We start from the raw sequence: 17,968 nt of genomic DNA, 5'->3' as shown, positions 1-17,968 counted from the left end.
TTGCGCACTCGTTGTTTGCTTGCTCTACAACCTTCTCGTGTTGGCCATCGCTGACACCTGCTTTCTCTCTTGTCAGCCGTACAACAGCGAGCTGCCTCCAATCGAGCTGGCAGACATCCCTTCGCAGCATCCACTCGACCGCACTTGGTCAGCTCAGCCTACCGACAGCGACTCGGCGTGGCCCATCCTCAGCATGCAAGGCCTCGGCGGCGCATACGGTGGTGGTCGCTTCGTGTACGATACCCCTGAAGAGGCGGTCGTCCAGAACCCACAGTCGAACGACGCTGTTCCGCGTCTCGTGCACAAGAACAGCGAAGGCGCGTACCTCAGCGGCCTTGGCCTTCCAACGCCTGGTGCGCACTTGAGCGGCCTCGAACACGGCAACTACGAGAGCTCATCCTCCAGCACCATGAATAGCGCTGGCGGCGGCGGCGGCGGCTTCGGCCAGCAAAAGCGCGCCTTCAATCCGATGGCAGCAGAGCGTCATTTCAACCCCTACCCTGCCTTCGACCCAACTGCTGTCTATCAGGTGCCACAGCGCCGTGCCAACGAGCCAATTGCTCGTCCTGAGTCGTCCTTGTCCAACGGCACTTTCGCTACACAGCCAGACTACACCTTGGCGAGCCAGTATCGTCCGCAATCGCAATTCTATGGCGGCGGCATGCATGAGACGTACAACGGTCACGGTCAGATCTACAACAAGATGACATCCTCCAACGGCCATTTCTTCACATCGCAGCAAGACAGCGCTCCAACGCACAACAACGACGCGTCCTCATACACCACTCTTGGCGCAGGCATGGCGAACATGAAGATTGGCGAAGCCGATCTCATCATTCCATCTTCTCGCGCCCTCGTCACCATTCCTGAGTACCCTGAGTCCAGTTTCGACGCCTACCCGAACGCATATGTCAATGGTGATCGCAATAGCGATCAGTCCCGCAACGACTCCATGTCCATGGTGAGCGCTCGATACGGACCAAGCGCTTTCGCTCTTGCGCAAGACATTAAGATGGGACGTGCTGAGGATCCATTTGATCGCTCTCTGTCTCGACTTGACACACCATCTAAGCTTCCAAACCCATCTCTGGGACCTGCGCGCTTCAAGGACAGCAAGATGTTCAGCACCGCCGACGAGATTGATGCATCTCGCTCGACTGGTTCTTCGAACAGCACCCCTCGGCTGGCAATCATGCCGGCTCCAAAAGCCCCCTTTCCAGACTGGCTCCAGCTTGCACTTGAGGGCAACATGATCCCAACTATCGAAGAGGCTTTCGACGCTCTCCCACTCATTGAGTCATGCCGCATGACGCACCCAAGCATTGCAGGTGTCGTCCGTGTCAAGGACATTCCTTATGGCACTACCCGTCAAGAGATGATCGCATTTGTCGGCCGCAACGCACAGATTCTCCGTCAGCCAGAAGGTTCTCCTTACCATGCTGTACATATTCTGATGGAGCGCGAGAGTGGTAAGACCATGGACTGCTTCCTCGAGGTCTCCACCCCGAACGAGGCTGCTTGGGTCGTCCGCCAATTTGCCAAGCGAGTTGAGCAACGCCGTCCACCAAAGGTGGGCGACCGTATCGTCGAGGTGCTCTACAGCTCTCAGGACGAGCTCATGGCAGAGCTCTTCCCGCGCGCTAAGCACGTTCGGTGGAGCGACGGCAAGCCTGTGGTCGACAAGACTCCGCGTAACTACTATCCAGGACAGAAAGCTGCTGGCTTCCAGGGCTTTCTGCACGCAGAGGAACTTGTGGCTATGACGAAGCACGCCAATCTGTCTGAGCGCGTAAGTGCTAAGAAGCAACATGCCCTTTCTTTCTTGAACACTTACTGACGATCTACAGTCCCCGTTCGCGTCCAAGAGCCCTTGCCGTGTCTACGAAGCCATGATTGTTCTTTTGTACAAGTATCCATGGTATGATACCGATCACGTCACCGTCTTCGAGCGTCGCGCTATCTATGACTGCGCCATCGGTCTCGTCAAGACCTTGATCAACGAACTTCGCCGCGGCACCAACAAGCCGAACCCACTTCAACCAACCCCTGCACTCCTCCAGGAGTTGGCTGTTGCTATGCTTTCTTGCCCGGGCTTCACCGAGAAGCAGAAGGCTACAATTGTGACAGCGCTCTATCAAGGTGGCTACCAGGGCATGGCAGATGGCCGTGGTGTCAACGTGCAGCTTGGCGGTCGTCACGAGTTCAGTGCTGTCTGGCCATTCTCCGCGCTGTCAATGCTGCCGGACGCGGACCCTCGTCTCATGCGCTACTACGCTGGCTTGTTCCGTCAAGCCACAGGCAAGCCCAGCAACGGTTCACTTGCGGATCGTCAAGCTGCCAAGGCCACTGGTTACGAGGAGAAGCCGATGGGCAACATCAAGGTCAACTACGGTGACAACCCAAAGGATTTGTCGCTTGCCGAAGTCGCCAAGATGGAGTACGATGAGATCGAGAATATGCTGGGTCGTGTGCTTGCCCGTGCTCCTCAGTTCGGCCACGGCTTCAGTGCACCAGCCACGCGTCGCAACAGCGGAGGACCTGGTAGCAGCAGCAGCAGCCAGAGTGGCGGCTCGATTCGCTCAGCTTTCATGTAAGAGGCTGCATGTCTATGTGGGCTCCACTTCCATCGAGCGGGCGTTGAGCATTCTTGCGATCAGCAGTGCATTGGCTGGGAATGGTTACCATGGATATCAGGCGTTGTAGAGAGTTGCACGCATGGGAAAGAACGACGATACAGCATAAGAGCACGAGGATGAGGCATGATGAGCACCAACACCTGCGTTGGAGTTTCTGCTGAGGATATCTTTGTGAGAAGAAAAGCAGTCAGGGCACACTGGTTGGCATCTGCAGCTCCATGTGGATTGGCGAGCGATTGTTTTGTCTCATTTTGTACTACCAGAAAGCCAGATGTGTGTCTTGCATCCTTCCTTTTCCTTACTCATGGCGCTTGATATACATATACAGCCCAGCGTCACCTTGAAGAGGCCAAGGGTGAGTTCATCGAGCTGCGGCACAGTTATTGCGCTCGCTACAAGATCGACAGCGAATGCCGTACAGTAATGGCGATGTCAGCCTCGTAGCCCTTTCGCACATAACATGGCCGCTGAACTGGTCGTGATGGCGTGTATGGGGGTGGTCTCTTTGGCTTGGCAGTCTCCGCAGAAGAACACGCGTGTCTTCTCGCTGTCTCACGACATGTCGATGACGATGTCTACATTCTGCCACTGTATGTGCCTGGTCAGCCCGTCTCACGACCGAGATGTGCGTGATTGAAGGAATGGGGCCAGGTCGATCGATGGGATGCACTCCTTCCCGCCCAACCCACTGCCGAAGGCTCCGCTTTTGCCAAGAAACTGCGTCCTCGAGGCGTGATTGGATGTGACCAGCACATCACGGCGCTTGGAGCTGAGCTCTCCTTCGTGGACAGCAGGATTCTTGCTCCCACTGGCTCGGAGAGGCTGCGTGCGAGTGACATCGCGCGCGCCAGACTACCGTCGCCGTGCATGGAGAAGTGTGCGATATTGGATGCCACCACTTCCGCCCCTGCAGATTCGTCTCTGTTCACTGACATGACATGAGCCCAATGTGAGCGCGACTGTGCGAGTCCACGACTCCGGCGAACAACGACAGCGACCTATGGTATAGCGAAAGCGGCGGCTGAAGAGGCGGGTAGAACACGACGTACACCAGAATCTACATCCAGAAGAGTCCGCAATATCGATCGCGAATTAGCGAGAGGAACATCAGATAAGCGGCCGCAAAGATGAGGTTCTGGTTCGCGAGAGAATGGCGCATACCGAAGATCTTCATCGGATTGATGATCTTGGAGTTCCCCTTGACTGTAGCAATGCTTGCGCTCATGGGCATCGCGCACCCGAACACATACCGCACGAAGCTATGGCAGAATGGCTTCGATGCAAATTTCAACAGCGCGCCCAACTCGATCCTCTACGACTATGCGAACTGGAGACCAGCACATATTCCTCTCATATGGAGCCGCTAGTACGTGGTGCAGATAACTTTCTTGTCAAAGGAATGAGACACTAACGCATGTACAGCATGACACAGTTCAATGTTGTCATATCCATCCTCAGCATGTTCGTTTTACTGGCGAAGAGTGCCATGTATGTGATGCACATTTTCATTCCGGCTTTGAGCGTCTTCTGTCATGCTTTGCTGGTGGCACTATACTCTGTCAGCGTGTACAACCAATCCAGACCGGACACGAGCGACAAGGATCTTCCTTCACTTAGCATGCCGTGGTATCTCAGCAAAGGCTGCAAACATGCAGAGCCAGGCAACAAGGGCTATTGTCTACAAGCTCGAGCGAGCTTCGCCGTCACAATTGTCATGCTGTAAGTGTCTCTAATACGGGATCAGACTGATCCAGCACTCACACGAATGCAGCGTCCTCTTCATAGCATATCTTGGCTATTCAGCATGGAATTGTATTCCAACACAACGCGAGAAGATCGAACGTGAAGCGGAATATCAATCGAACTTGGAGATGAAGAAGCTATCGATGTACAGCGACGACGAGGGTCTAACGAAGGACGAACGAAGAGAGAAGAATCGACAACTCTTCCTCAATCTCCCAAAGACGCCTAACACGCCTGGTTTTGGCGTGCATAATCCGATGACGCCCCGGACAGTGGCGTTCACTCAACTTAATGGAGGCGTCTCGTCAGCGGGGCCTAGCAGGTCATTACCATTCCGAGAGCTGAGCTATGAGCTGCAGAGCGTGCAGGTGAGATCGAAAGGAATGCCTGATGCCAGATGAAAAGCTATAATGTCAATGGGGGTTTGGGGCATTCATGATCACGGCTGTTTCTGCGATACCCACAGGAGATGGCACTCTCCGCGAATGTACATAAATCATCACGACTCTCGTAGCTGTTCATTCGTATTGGCTCACTGCTAGCAATCTGACTGATCCCCGTACACGCATGTGAACATGTGACATGATGCAAGCTCTCTTCCGGCTCCTGTCAAAGTGGGGCTTGCATCTGAGAAAGTTTCAAAGCACACGACAGCGTAGCTGTAACAAGTGAAGACATAATCCAAACCACCATTCCATCACTGCCATTCGACGACCTGCCGAACCTCTCCCGTACCGCCGCTTTGCAATCTCCACGTCACGGCCGACAACACATTGCAGTCCTATCGCAGCGAAGTCCGACATCGAAAGCACCTTGCTTGACTCACCGCCGCATAGACACGCCGACATAAATTGAAAGCTACGAACAAAGAAGAGCATAGCGAGACGAGGAATATGAAGGCATAGAGTCACTTCCACTCCTAGCGCGGGCACAAGCTGCCATGTTCAATTCAGCACACGACCATAACATCAATTCGCGGTGACTTGGCTTGGACCAAACATGGAGTCGCAGGTCGAGAGCGCCATTGAGCTCGCTTTCAGGCCAGAAATCGACGGGAATCTTAAGGCACAGGCCTACCAATTCCTCACCGTATTGCGCGAAGACCCGAACGCCTGGCAAGTCTGTCTGGCCTTGTTCACGCGCGATCCGTCGCCTTCAGAAGTGGTGCGGCTAGTCTGCTTGGAGATTGTGAACAATGCCGTGCAGATGCAGCGCCTGGATCAGACGGGCCTGAACCAGGTGCGGCAGCGTTTGATGGAGTATATTGGTCGCTTCTACGCTCCAGGCTCCACGGACGTCGACACGCCCTCCATTCAGAACAAACTCACCCAGACCATCACATACCTCTTCACTTCCCTCTATGCCTCGGACTGGTCCAACTTCTTCGATGACTTCATAGCTTTGGCTGGCACGGATGCGGGCAATGGAGCTTCACGGGCGGGAATGGTCATGCTCCTACGCATCCTGGGCTCGATTCATGACGAGATTGCGGATCTGATAATTCCCAGGACACAAGAAGAACAGAGACGCAGTATGGAGCTGAAGGATATGGTCAGGGCAAGAGATGTCGACAAGATCGCAAACATATGGCAAGGCATCTTGGCCAACTGGAGACAATTTGATCTCACGCTGGTGGATATGTGTCTCAGGACAATTGCAAAATGGGTGAGCTGGATCGACATTTGGCTTGTCGTCAACGAGCGTATCCAGGGCGCTCTGCTCGAAATTGCTGGCCAGCAAGGCACCTTCTCTGCAGATAGCAAGGAGGCTAAGGCGCGAGACGCAGCTATCGACACCTTTACGGAAACGGTTGGCAAGAAGATGCGGCCAAACGACAAAGTGGAGTTGATCAATTACCTCAATCTTGGTACGATCGTAGATCAGCTTGTTGCTAGCCCAGCCCTGGCAGATCTTCGAACCACGGCCGAATACGACACTGACTTGGCCGAGACGGTTGCCAAGCTTGTCAACAATGTCGTCTTCGATGTGGTCAAGATTCTTGATACAGAAGGCGTCGACGAGCAGACTCGGACTAAAGCCGACCAGCAGTTGCAGACATTCGTGCCATTTCTGTTACGCTTCTTCGGCGACGATTATGACGAAATCTCTGCTACAGTCATTCCATCGCTGACCGACCTCCTCACAATGTTCCGGAAGATGAAGAAGGCGAAAGGGAGCTTGCCGGAGCATTATAAGAGCATGCTTCAGCCGATTCTGGACACCATCATTGCAAAGATGAAGTACGACGATACAGCTTCTTGGGGCGATGAAGATGAGCAGACGGATGAGGCTGAGTTTCAGGAACTTCGTAAGCGCCTTCACGTTCTTCAGCAAACAGTGGCTGCTGTTGATGAACAGATTTACATGGACACACTGAGCAGAGTCATGGCGAACACCTTGAGTCGGCTTGGCACATCCGACAGCCCGAACTGGAGAGACCTGGACCTCGCACTTTTAGAGATGCATCACTTTGGTGAGCTCGCTATCAAAAATGGCGGACTTTATGCAAAGACCCGGCCGTCTTCAGAAGCAGCGACACGTCTTGTGGAAATGATGTCGACCCTCGTGGCATCTGAGCTTGCCTATTATCCCCACCCTGCAGTACAGCTTCAGTACATGGAGATTTGCGTACGATACGTTCAATTCTTCGAGCAGAACTCTGCGAACATACCTCGAGTCCTGGAGAACTTTGTCCAATTTGTGCACAGCGACCATACCAAGATAAAGTTGCGGTCGTGGTATTTGCTGCAACGTTTTGCCAAGCATCTGAGGGCTCAATTGGGAGAGTACGCCCAGACGGTCGTTCAAGCCATTTCTGACCTCTTACCCATCAAGGCAGAGCTACAGAGTGGTAGGGATGATGACGATGCCTCTTCCGAGGAGAATGCCCAGTCCGCTGATGCTGCTTTCCAAAGCCAGCTATACCTGTTCGAGGCCATTGGCCTGGTATCCTCCACCCAAAATGTGCCTACGCCGAACAAGGTAGCAATCGCACAAACGGTCATCAATCCATTGTCTGCAGACTTGTCTAATCATCTTCAAGCTGCGAAGAACGGAGATGAGAGAAGTGTCCTACAAATCCATCACGTCATTATGGCACTTGGGTCACTTGCAAATGGCTTTTCGGACTGGACACCAGGGCTCACGCATGGCGGTCCGCCCTCTACCGAAGTCTCACAAGAGTTCGTTGGAGCTAGTGACAGCATTCTTATTGCACTGGAGAACCTCAAGCAGCACTCAGATCTTCGAGCTGCTGCCCGTCACGCCTTTTCGCGGTTTCTCGGTGTGCTAGGCGCGCAAGTCCTCCCTCAGCTACCGAGATGGATTGAAGGTCTTCTGTCATCAGCGTCTTCGAACGACGAGATGGCAATGTTTCTTCGCACGCTGGGCCAAGTGGTCTATGGGTTCAAGACAGAGATCGCGGACATTCTCGATCAATTGCTGTCGCCACTCCTCCAACGTGTGTTTTCCGGTCTGTCGATACAGGCGTCTGGCACAGACGATGAAATACAGCTGCGAGAACTGCAGCGCGAATACCTGAACTTCATCCTGGTCATCCTGAATAATGAATTAGGGTCAGTTCTGGTCAGTCCTGCCAACCAAGGCACATTCGACGCATTCATCTCTTCGATCACACGCTTCTCCACTGATGTCTCCGATCCGCAGAGTGCACGACTTGCCTTTTCAGTTCTCACCAAGCTGACCAGCATCTGGGGTGGTCCAGATGTGGCAGTCGACGCCACCCCGCAACCCACTCTACCTGGTTTCGACAACTTCATTCTTGCGCAATTCGCTCCTCTTCCGTGGACGTTGATCTCGTCTCTGACGGCAAGGACTGCACAAGACGCACAGATGCGAAGCGTACTGCAAGAAGCCGCAAGCTTGCAATGGACGATCCTTCGCAAGAATGGTGTCACATACCAATCGCAGCTTCAGAATGAGCTTCGCAGTCTAGGCGCAAGTGACGATGGAATTCAGTCATATTTCGGAAGCATTGGTGGCGACGTCCTCGGGTTCCGCAAATTCTTCGCCTCATTCGTCCAGCAAGCAAAGCGGTAGAAGGTGATGATTGAAATGGCTCATGATAATAGAAAGGGGGGGAAAGTGCTCTCTAGCGAGCAAGCAATGATTGGAGTATGATCGAGCGGTGAGCCGCATGACCCAGCTGGCTGGTTGAAGATACCCTAGCATACCATTTGGAGACCCGTTACAACAACTTGCCTTTCCACCAAGCCACACCAGATCCAACTTCAGAATCCCTACTCTACTATGATTTGCCTTGCCAGCAAAAATAGGCCTCCGGCGGCACAGAGGTTGATGCAGATGCAGACGTGAAAGTTCTACTCAGAAGACGTAAAGCGTTACATCCGCCGCGTGCACGGACGCCATGGTGTATCATTTGCCTTTCTATCTATGCAACGGTTTCACGGTTGGTGAATGAAGGTAAACGAATCAGGTACGGAATAGGGGATCGCAGGCCGCTGTAGTATATGCCTGCTGCCAACCGTTCGCAGATGCAGGCCCTGGCCACGTCAATGTTACAATGTGCACGAACAAGCGTTTCTTCCGGTGCTGGCGACGTTTCGTCAACGTACCGGTTTGACTGGATGGCGCCTGTTTGATTAGTATTTCATTTGGTATTTGACGAAAGAGCGGCTCTTATGGCACTGCACTTCGCTAAATCCACCCTCCATATGCTTGGTATACTTGGTATAGCTTGGTATGCTGCAATGCGCTTGCTGTCGTATGCGGACTGAACTCCGCTCTATCTCCTGGCAAGGAATTTGGTAAGAAACATGGTTGAATGGTTTCCTTAGCGTATATATATGGACAGGGGGTAAGGTCTGAATTCGAAGGGGGACAACGGCTGTTGAATAGACTCTGCTTAGTACCTTGTAGAACTAACCCTTTGCCCAGCGGCTCTTGCTCTCGCTCTTCGATAACCGGACCTTCTTAGTTAGCTTCGGCAAAGAACACTACTGTTATTGCTCCGACGTAATTGTCGCTATACCTAGGCATATTGTTTCGGCAAAATGAAGGTGGCAAGGATTGCCTTCTGTGTCCTTGGTAGGCGGCTTGAAAATCTAGTTTGTACGGTATACGGACTTGCCTTTGGCTGAACAACGCCTTCTGTGGCCAAACAACACCTGAAACTTAAGCAAATTGCGCTATTTTAATGAACAGGCATGCGATGTTCTAGAAGGGCTTATTTGATCAAATCTGACTGACTAAACAGGCTTGTTTAGCCAAAGCGACGTAGACCCAATCAGCTACCAAGTACCAACGGGCGTCAACAGGTGTTACCGGCAACAACCTTTCTTCCTTCTACCTACGCTCGTTGCTACTGCCGTAAGTAGTCTCAGCTACGCCCATACGTGCACTATGTTACATATCGGGGTCTATGCACGGCCGGCATATACAATTCCTACTGTGCAATACTGCAATTTGCCTTTTCTGTTGTGTTGGATCAAATTTTAAAATCCTCAAGAACACTCTAGACTACCAGACAGATACCCACTGTAGGATATATAAAGGAACACGTTTCCATCCAGACATCAGATCAAGACATCCGTCCTACATCGAAACTACCCCATCCTTATCCTACAACACTATTCGACCCCAACTCGACGGTTTGCGAAACACCAACCTAGAGACTCTGGACGAAATTCGACATCCGATTTCAAAGATGCATTACGCAGTTATCTTTGCAGCTGTTATCCCAACAGCGTATGCCCACTTCGTTAAGGTATATGGCGGAATTGGATGTACAAACCCTCAAGTCGGTGTATTCAACTTCGGAACCAACTCGCCAGGCTGGGAGAGCAGATGTTGGTCCGTTTCTCCTAGCGGAATCTCAGTCTATGTACACTTCGATGGGACAGAGGGTGTACCATGCAATGTATATGTCTACAACGACAACCGATGTGGGTCCCAAGTCGCCTTCTTCGACGGAGAGACGTCGGGTCGCAACGGCTGCTTTGACGATTATTCGTGGGGAAGGAAGGCTATCAATTCCTACAGGGTTACATGTCGCCACCCTATATAATGGCGAAGTCAAGGGTCAGGCGAGCAAGGAATCACGTGTCTGATCAACAAGAAGTGTTTCCTTTTGTATTTATGTGTTTTGTTACCTTCGGAAGACCAGGAAACAATACAGACAACAGGCGGTAGTGCAGGGAGAGAGGGACTTTAGCATTTATCGCCTTTTTCTTCTTGGGTCGGGATCAACCAGGCGTCACTGGGTGATAGAAAAGAGTGAAAAACAAACAAAAAAACGTTGTCTGTATTTAGAGTTGGAATGGTATTCACTTCAAAGGCGGTAGATGTGTTTTGTATTTAGGAAACGTCGAGATGCAAAGCGCCCCTTCAACAACAGAGGTATCAAGGTCCACAAATCCTATCTAAGAAAAGTCGAAAATCTCTCCCGAATGTCGACCTTGTAGAGTTATAGCAAGGCTAATCAGAATCGCAGAGAGCCTTCCGAATGTGGTTGAAGAAATCCACCTGTGTTGAGGTTGCAGAACGGTTGCAAAAATAACCTCTACTCATGTTACTATCTCACTGATTGGAATTCAAGCTTGGGACTATTCGGATTGGATCGTTCCCGTTTACTGTTGCCTCTCCGAAGAAGCTTGCAAGGTGACTTGATCATCTCTTTTTTGGTTTAGTCGGCACGTGGGAGGAATCTCATTCGAACAGAGACGACGGGATGCAGGAAGAGGCATGCACGGGGGTGGACAGGATGGATTCTGCAGATTTGGAGCATAATATAGCCATGAGTATCAATCATATCAAATACTTCTCAAAGTAATACATTCGCACCTTTCCTCACGCCCAAACACTAACCAATCCTCTACCATCCGCAACAGCTCGTACTTGACCATTGATCGTGAGAGGATTGCCATCAAACACGACAAACTCCCCAAGATCCGAACCCTTCTCTTCAAGTCCCTCCAAACCCAGAATCTCACAAATGTTCCTCGAAGCCAAAGCCAAAGCCTCTTTCTCGTCAATCTTCCCACCAGAATTAATTTGCACAATCCCAGCCTGCAGAAACAAATCTCTCGCTTCCCAATCTTCGTCGACGCCAATGGCAACTTTCACTCCTGCAGCGTGAAGCACGTCGATTGCCGTGCCATTCGTGAGTGGAGCTCCCGTCAATGCCCTGCGTTGATCCCAGGTTGCTGCGTAGCTGAAGAGTGGTGCTAAGATTACGCCTACGTCTGCTGCGGCGAGTTCGTTTGCGAGGATGTAGGATTCCGCGCCTCCGAGGATTGCGAGGCGGAGGGTGGAGTTGGTGGCGGTGTCGATCTCGCTCTTGAGCCGGAGAATGGAGGCGATTGTGTCTGCTGAGTGGATGCCGAGGACGAGGGGTAGGCTGCCGTTCACGACTTTGGAAAGAGCGACTTCTTCTGCGGGTTGAATTTCGCCTTCTTTCTGGGAGGTGGTGATGGCTTTGAGAAGCTTAGATCTTAATTCTGCGATTGCACTGGAGATTGAAGGAGTCTTGGCGCTTTTTACATCAGATGTCAAGGTATAGTGCAGAGCGATGTGTGGGTTGAAAATAGCACCTTTTTCCAGAGCGTGCTTCGCGCCGACGCGGAAACCCGCTGAGATGCCCTTGTGGTCTGCGTAGGCGAATTTCGGTGCTGTGATGGCTTTCGTCACGCCGTGTCTGTATGCTGCGGCCAGATTCTTGCCTTCGAATCTGAGACCATCGATAGCCGCAGAGAAGGATGATTCGTCGAGAGATCCATCGGAGGTGGTGCTTTCTGCTGTGATTTCCTCTATGCCCAACAATGAGCCAAATGCTGTGAGTGGAGGGGCTATGTGACCATCTTGCAAATTGATGATATCGGCAGCAGAAAGCGATGAGACATCCTCGTGACATTTTCCGATGCAACTGATTCGCCCATCTTCAACGACAACGTTGCTGTATTCCTCGGCCAGTATCTGTTCATGGCCTGGCAGAAGGATCTTCGATACCCCTGTGAATCCAATACGACTCTTCGCTGTTGGCTGATCTTGCACCTCCTGGCTCACGAAATGCTTGATTGGAGCAGTAAAGGGTTTATCCAGAACCACAGGATCTTCAAATTGAGGCACTCCATCGATGAAGACCTGCAAAGGAGTTGCACCGACAGCGAGAGGATCCGAGTCCCAGATGACCACATCAGCATCGAAATTGGGCCTGAGCTTGCCAATTCTGTTTCCAAGACCGAGAAGCTCGGCAGAAGCGCTGGTCACGCCGGCCAATGCTGCATGATATGGTAACCCAGCCCGATATGCCTTGGCGGCCTCGAATACAACGTGCTGTGCATTGAGAACCGGATTGTCGGAAACATATACCGGAGTGATACCATTCTCAAAGAGAATCTTTCCGGCCTGCTCAGATGCCACATATGCTTCGGTCTTGTAATTCATATTGTCGGCGAAGAGAGCAGCCGCAGGCGCTCGTCCGCCGTATGCCCTTTTCAGAACTTCTGGAATCAGATAGGTGGAATGAGCATGATGAAATGCTCGGACGGAGAAATTGAACTCATTAGTGTAGCCAATAAAAGACTCCAGGTCTGGAATGGTGTAGCAGTGTGTGTTTACCAGGACCTGACCTCGTAACACTGCTGACAAGCTTTCCCATCGCAGGTCCGAAGGAAGATAGGACTGCATATTCTGAGCCCCGATACGGTCTGCAGTGGCACACCACTCGTCTTGAGAATTTTTGTATTTTGCAGCTTGTTCAAAAGCATGCCGAAACTCCCATGCTTCGCCAAGTCTGCTTACCGGTCCATGTTCGCCAACCTTTCCGTATACATTCTTCGCATTTTCACCACAAGCCATTTTCATGTATCGCCAGGTCTTATCGGGGTCTGCTATAAGGCTTTCAATGCTGAGCTCAGGCCGACCATTACTTTGACCAACAGCATGCTTGATGACGAAGGCCTCTCCGCCGATGTTATTGCCACTGCCGGGCAAGATCAAGGACGTAGTTACACCTCCGCTCTTGATGACCCGGATTTGTGGATCCAGTGGATTCAGACCATCAAGAGATCTCACATAAGGAGTTATGTCGCTCGATAGCTCATTCGTGTCTTGTGCGCCGTCCAAGGCAGGCAAACTATCTACTCCTGTATGAGAATGCATATCAATGATTCCAGCGGTCACTTGCCGTCCCCCAGCGTCAATAATCTTCACATTCTTAGGCAGGCTCTCATCTACGATGTGGTGGCCAACTTTCTTGATCAGACCATCTTCAAGAAGCAGATCGGCATGAGACCATGTGTAAGCTTTGCCAGTCCTGATATCTTCAATACTGCTTTTCGCTCTCGGCTCTCCCGTCCAGACTGTGGCATTCCTGATCAAGATGGGCTGTTGACTTTCAGAGTGTCTCATGCTTTTTGTTCGAGATGACTGTGGGTCTTGAGGAATGTGCTGCAGCCGACTACATTTTGCGTGTTCAGCGTGGAGGCGCTCGATAGACAAGATTTGTGTAGATCCCTCAGTATTGGGCGTCCAGTTCAAATAGATCAAAGTTCCGATCAAGCCTAGGACAAATACTCGCATCAAGCGGCGTCGAAAGCGTCTACGGTGGCGTATGTTGGCATACTGATCGGCCGTACTATATTGTGGAAGCTCCTCTGGGTATGGAAGCTTATCCATTGTGACCAGACCGGGGTTGGTAAAGGTGTTCACATTCACGGATGAGGCACATTGAGTTGCCTTGAATCGTGTTGTGCTGCGATGTATATGACTCTGGATTGAGACGTGGAAGGAGGTTAGGTGTGCACGGACATCTTGAAGCATGTCCCCTGCTCATCGCAAGTCCCACCTTGTTGTGTCACCTTATCAGGAAACAATTCGACTGTCTACCTTCATCTTGCAGACTCCACGCGCGGAACGCGAAGCTGGTCTCACAAGTTTGGCAATCAAATCTTGTGGTACTGAGTGGCCGCTATCTCATCGCTGCGATCCATCTCACGCAACTATCTACTCGCATCCGCCGAGGGAGTGGTCTTGGCATTGGCTCCTGGGAGAATTAAGGTGGCTGGCCCGCCGATGAACTTCCTAAGTCTCGATACGATTAAGCATCGTCACTAACTGGCTCCGGAAGCAGAAGATTGCGCTCTCATGTGACGGCGACTTCTGAAGCGTATTCTATCCTTCGGTGTTATCCAGCTAGCGCGTGCAAATGTCGGCATGAGCTTCGAATGCGATCTGGGCAACTTTGCTGAGCATGGCAAGGCGTCTCCTTTATGTTGGAACAAAAACGCTGGAATGCACTCTTCAGCAAGAGGCTTGATTGAAATCCCATCAAGAGACGACTTCGACGGAAGTGAATGTAATCCGGCATTTCAGAGACGAGCGATTGTACGTGATGGAGTTTTAAGACAATAATGTATCCATCTGGACCTCGACCTGAGAAAAGCGGTCGCGAAGCAGTCTTGCACGTTGCTCAAACAGAACATCGAGCTCCGTGATGGCATGGCTCAGCATGTGCCTGCGGGCATCCTTCGAAAGCCACCTTGACATCATTGGAACGCCTACGGATGAAGGATACAGTAAAGGCACGATCCACAGAAAATCCAGCCGAGACCGGATGTGACAAGACCATGTCCTCCCTCCCATGCTGCCATGCAAGGACTTTCACGACTCGATGCTAGAAGAGGCAGAGTGCAATATCCATTATGTGTCATCCTGTGCCGGGCCGCACGCACGAATGTAGCACAGAACAATCTTTCTCAAGACAAGCTGCAGATCCTGCAGCTTAACCGTTGTGCTACAGCTGCCACGTTGGAAGAACGTGACATAAATTGCCAGCTGCGGCAGATCGTCCATGTAGTCATGTCGCCGATCAAGCATGGCAAGATCCCTGCGTGCATGAGATGTGAGTACTTGATACATCGAGCGCGAGCGAGGTTGCACAATCTGGGACTGCGGTGTTTCACTCTAGGCACTGCGCATCGAAACGACGCGATCATTCAAGCGAGGGTCTGCTCCGGCGTGCAGCACAGAGGGAGGATACGTACTCTGAATCGATTTCATCGTCGTCCTGCGTGTCGTAACGGTCAGCTTGAAGACTCGCGCACGGAAGGGATCTGCAACCGAAGCGATTTTTTGAATAAACACGCCGAGGTACCCTTGATGACGATTAATATGTCCACAGAAATGCATATGGACACGAGGAGCACGAGAGGGAAGGACTCGGAGTTGAGTTGATGGTGCCACTAACAGTGCTACCTACCATCCCACTACTATCTGTCTGCAGTGAGACGCGCTTGATCATCAGCCCGAATGTGAGTAGCCGCCCGGTGAGGATCAAATTTTAGCTGCGCATCAATGATGTGCGTTAACATCGCAGATGATGTGTACAGGTGCGTGGCTGAAGTCGAGGTAGAGAGCGGACGCTTGTCAGATTGTACCCGACCGACACTAGTAGATATGTAGCTCACACATTGTCATTTACATGAGCCCGCTCTCATTTCTAGCTGCCATTTTGCAGCCCACAGTATCTCTTGAGCCTTGTCGGCATCAATTTCGCGGACACTAGAGTCCGCACCGCTACGTACGCATGTGGTTTGTTGGCTGCTTCAGGGGATGGACGGACGCGTGTTTCTCGGCATCTGCGCCTGTGCCGCCTGAAGCAATCTCGGCCCCCATACAGTATAGCCGTGAACCGCACTCTCGGCGAACGGGTAAATTGATCTGTCGCGCGTCCATTCTTGATCTAAATAACGGCGGAGCAGCGTGCTTGGAGTATAGTAGTGCATGGTTTGGGTCAGCTATACGCGCAGTTGTTCGGTACGGGAAGGCACCAACGGATGATGCGCTGTCGTGGAAGACGACGAGTTGCCCCAAAGGTTGCTCTTATTATGATATGATGAGCGATGATTGTGTAGCTCAGTACACTCGAGGCTGATCGTGAAATCCCATTGCCGCATCGAAGAAGGAGGAGGAAGAGCAGCGGAAGAAGTGGAGGACAGGGCAGTCTTGGCAAAGCCAGACTGTAGCCGGACGATCTCGCGGCTCGGCTAACCAGATACGTCGAGATGCTTGCTTTAGAGTTAAGCGAGCTCACGAGGGCGCCGTTTCACAAAATCGCGGCATCCTTGTGGAAAAGCATGGGAGCCATGGATAAGTCATGATTATTGGCAGTGCAGGGTGCGAGCGCGAAGGATCTCGGGCAACGGGCAACCTTCTGCCATGCAATCCGAGACCGAAGTCTACGGGGGCGCGGAGGAACAGAAGCAAGATGGCAGGATTGTAGGCTGCGTCGGTGTTACAGTACAATTGTGAATCATGATAAGAAGGATGACAGTGCTGCATATTGCAACAATGGTCGTGGGTCTGATAGAATAGTAGTGGTGACGAAGGGATCTACGCAGCCGGCGCTTCTCTGACAAGACGTGGTTCCGAGCCCGGCCTGTGGAGTGTGGACCTACAGTAACTTTTAACAAGCGGCAGGCCCTGAACAGCTAAGGATAGCGTGGCCAGGAGTGCCGAAGCGGCATGGACATGGTGCGGGAATCTTGCATGAAAACAGCAGTATCGCCGACTAGACCATCCTGGAATAGCTTTGACCAGACGTGAGAAGCATTGAAAGCATCGGGCAGGCGGGATTCTTCCAGAAATGCCCATGCTGTCGGGAGTGCGTACCGTCAGGAATCACATCAGTAGCACGGTAAGGTAGGCTGATTAGCGGTACGCTGCTCGGCGCTGTGTGACGGCCCATGGGTTTCATCGGACATTTAATTATCTCGAGCTGGGGCTTCTGCGTGCATCAGTGGGTGTGTGTGCACTGTCTCTCTGCGGGTGAGGCATGCCGCTTGCTATGCGATAGTTTCACGTTATTACTGCTCGCATGTGCAGCAGCCCCCGTCCACGCTGCGCTGCGCCGCGCACCTGTCAGGCAAAAATAATGTGGCTGCATAGCATGCAGGTTGGCAGTTGGCAGAATGCTGGAGGTGGAGGTGGAAGGGATCACGATGAGGTCAAGGTTCAGAGGCAAGCCTGAGTCTGACAGGATGATTGTCAGGATGCGAGCGTTGCGAGAGACTCTGGAAGAGATCGTCGTCTAACAGAGTTTACTTTAGCCCACGAGAGCATGCCTGTTGCCATGCGTGCCTCACGGGCTGATCGACGGCAGTGTTGATCCACTACTGCGCTTCGGCTACACTCTTCACGCACCATCCCTTCTTCCTTTCACGCGCAATCTCTCGAAACGATCAACGCTGCAGATCCGCCTTCCCGGCAGTCTCAAGCGCTGAGATGCCATGTGTGGTGGGGGGTGGGCGGTGCATTGGATGTCATGTCTCGCAGCAACATGCCCTTTGCGGCGCTCTGTCATGTACTGCACTGGATCAGAAGCTTGCAGACTGACCGCCTGCTTGTGCTTGTGCATCCCTTGGAGTGACAGGCTGGCAGCCCGCAGTCCGCAGTTCGCAGTCCGCAGTCCGCAGTCCGGCACAGTAGGCGAAATGAAGACGTCTAGCGCTGCAGCGCATGGTCCAATGACAGAATACCACCTCGCCCACCAGCACCCGCAGGCCGGACGTCGATCGCTGGCACTGGCAGTGAATCTTCCTGATCACTGA

At 52.2% G+C, this 17,968-nt stretch overlaps 5 protein-coding genes across 5 annotated transcripts; 3 read left to right on the top strand and 2 right to left on the bottom strand.

Moving 5' to 3' along the window:
- Window positions 1-3,763: 3,763 nt before the first annotated feature.
- MYCFIDRAFT_129232 (uncharacterized protein) lies at window positions 3,764-4,780 on the top strand (the record flags this gene model as incomplete). The annotated part of the gene is made up of 4 exons (XM_007923674.1): window positions 3,764-4,002; window positions 4,059-4,355; window positions 4,408-4,524; window positions 4,564-4,780. 4 exons carry the CDS (start codon window positions 3,764-3,766, stop codon window positions 4,778-4,780), a joined length of 870 nt encoding a protein of 289 aa, XP_007921865.1.
- Window positions 4,781-5,378: 598 nt separating this feature from the next.
- Window positions 5,379-8,438, top strand: MYCFIDRAFT_62901 (uncharacterized protein; the record flags this gene model as incomplete). The annotated part of the gene is made up of 1 exon (XM_007922071.1): window positions 5,379-8,438. One exon carries the CDS (start codon window positions 5,379-5,381, stop codon window positions 8,436-8,438), a length of 3,060 nt encoding a protein of 1,019 aa, XP_007920262.1.
- Window positions 8,439-8,490: 52 nt separating this feature from the next.
- On the bottom strand, window positions 8,491-9,752 carry MYCFIDRAFT_170617 (uncharacterized protein; the record flags this gene model as incomplete). The annotated part of the gene is made up of 10 exons (XM_007923673.1): window positions 8,491-8,563; window positions 8,609-8,643; window positions 8,689-8,782; window positions 8,808-8,902; window positions 8,931-9,037; window positions 9,067-9,280; window positions 9,357-9,509; window positions 9,562-9,584; window positions 9,614-9,704; window positions 9,747-9,752. The coding sequence occupies 10 exons, from the start codon at window positions 9,750-9,752 to the stop codon at window positions 8,491-8,493; spliced, it is 891 nt and encodes a 296-aa protein (XP_007921864.1).
- A 205-nt stretch (window positions 9,753-9,957) lies between these two features.
- MYCFIDRAFT_209987 (uncharacterized protein) lies at window positions 9,958-10,755 on the top strand. Its single transcript, XM_007923672.1, has one exon. It carries the CDS (start codon window positions 10,066-10,068, stop codon window positions 10,423-10,425), a length of 360 nt encoding a protein of 119 aa, XP_007921863.1. The 5' UTR covers window positions 9,958-10,065; the 3' UTR covers window positions 10,426-10,755.
- Window positions 10,756-11,207: 452 nt separating this feature from the next.
- On the bottom strand, window positions 11,208-13,940 carry MYCFIDRAFT_25199 (uncharacterized protein; the record flags this gene model as incomplete). Its single annotated transcript, XM_007921490.1, has 1 exon — window positions 11,208-13,940. One exon carries the CDS (start codon window positions 13,938-13,940, stop codon window positions 11,208-11,210), a length of 2,733 nt encoding a protein of 910 aa, XP_007919681.1.
- Window positions 13,941-17,968: the final 4,028 nt, after the last annotated feature.

The sequence above is a fragment of the Pseudocercospora fijiensis genome (genome assembly GCF_000340215.1).
Source record: "Pseudocercospora fijiensis CIRAD86 unplaced genomic scaffold MYCFIscaffold_1, whole genome shotgun sequence".
In the NCBI taxonomy this organism is placed as follows: Eukaryota; Fungi; Ascomycota; class Dothideomycetes; order Mycosphaerellales; family Mycosphaerellaceae; genus Pseudocercospora; species Pseudocercospora fijiensis.
The sequence above is the reverse complement of the archived record's forward strand: the minus strand, read 5'-3'. Positions and strand labels throughout refer to the sequence as shown.

What these genes read in the sequence shown, in the direction of transcription:
- MYCFIDRAFT_209987 (XM_007923672.1), top strand. Translation starts at nt 10,066, where the DNA reads ATGCATTACGCAGTTATCTTTGCAGCTGTTATCCCAACAGCGTATGCC.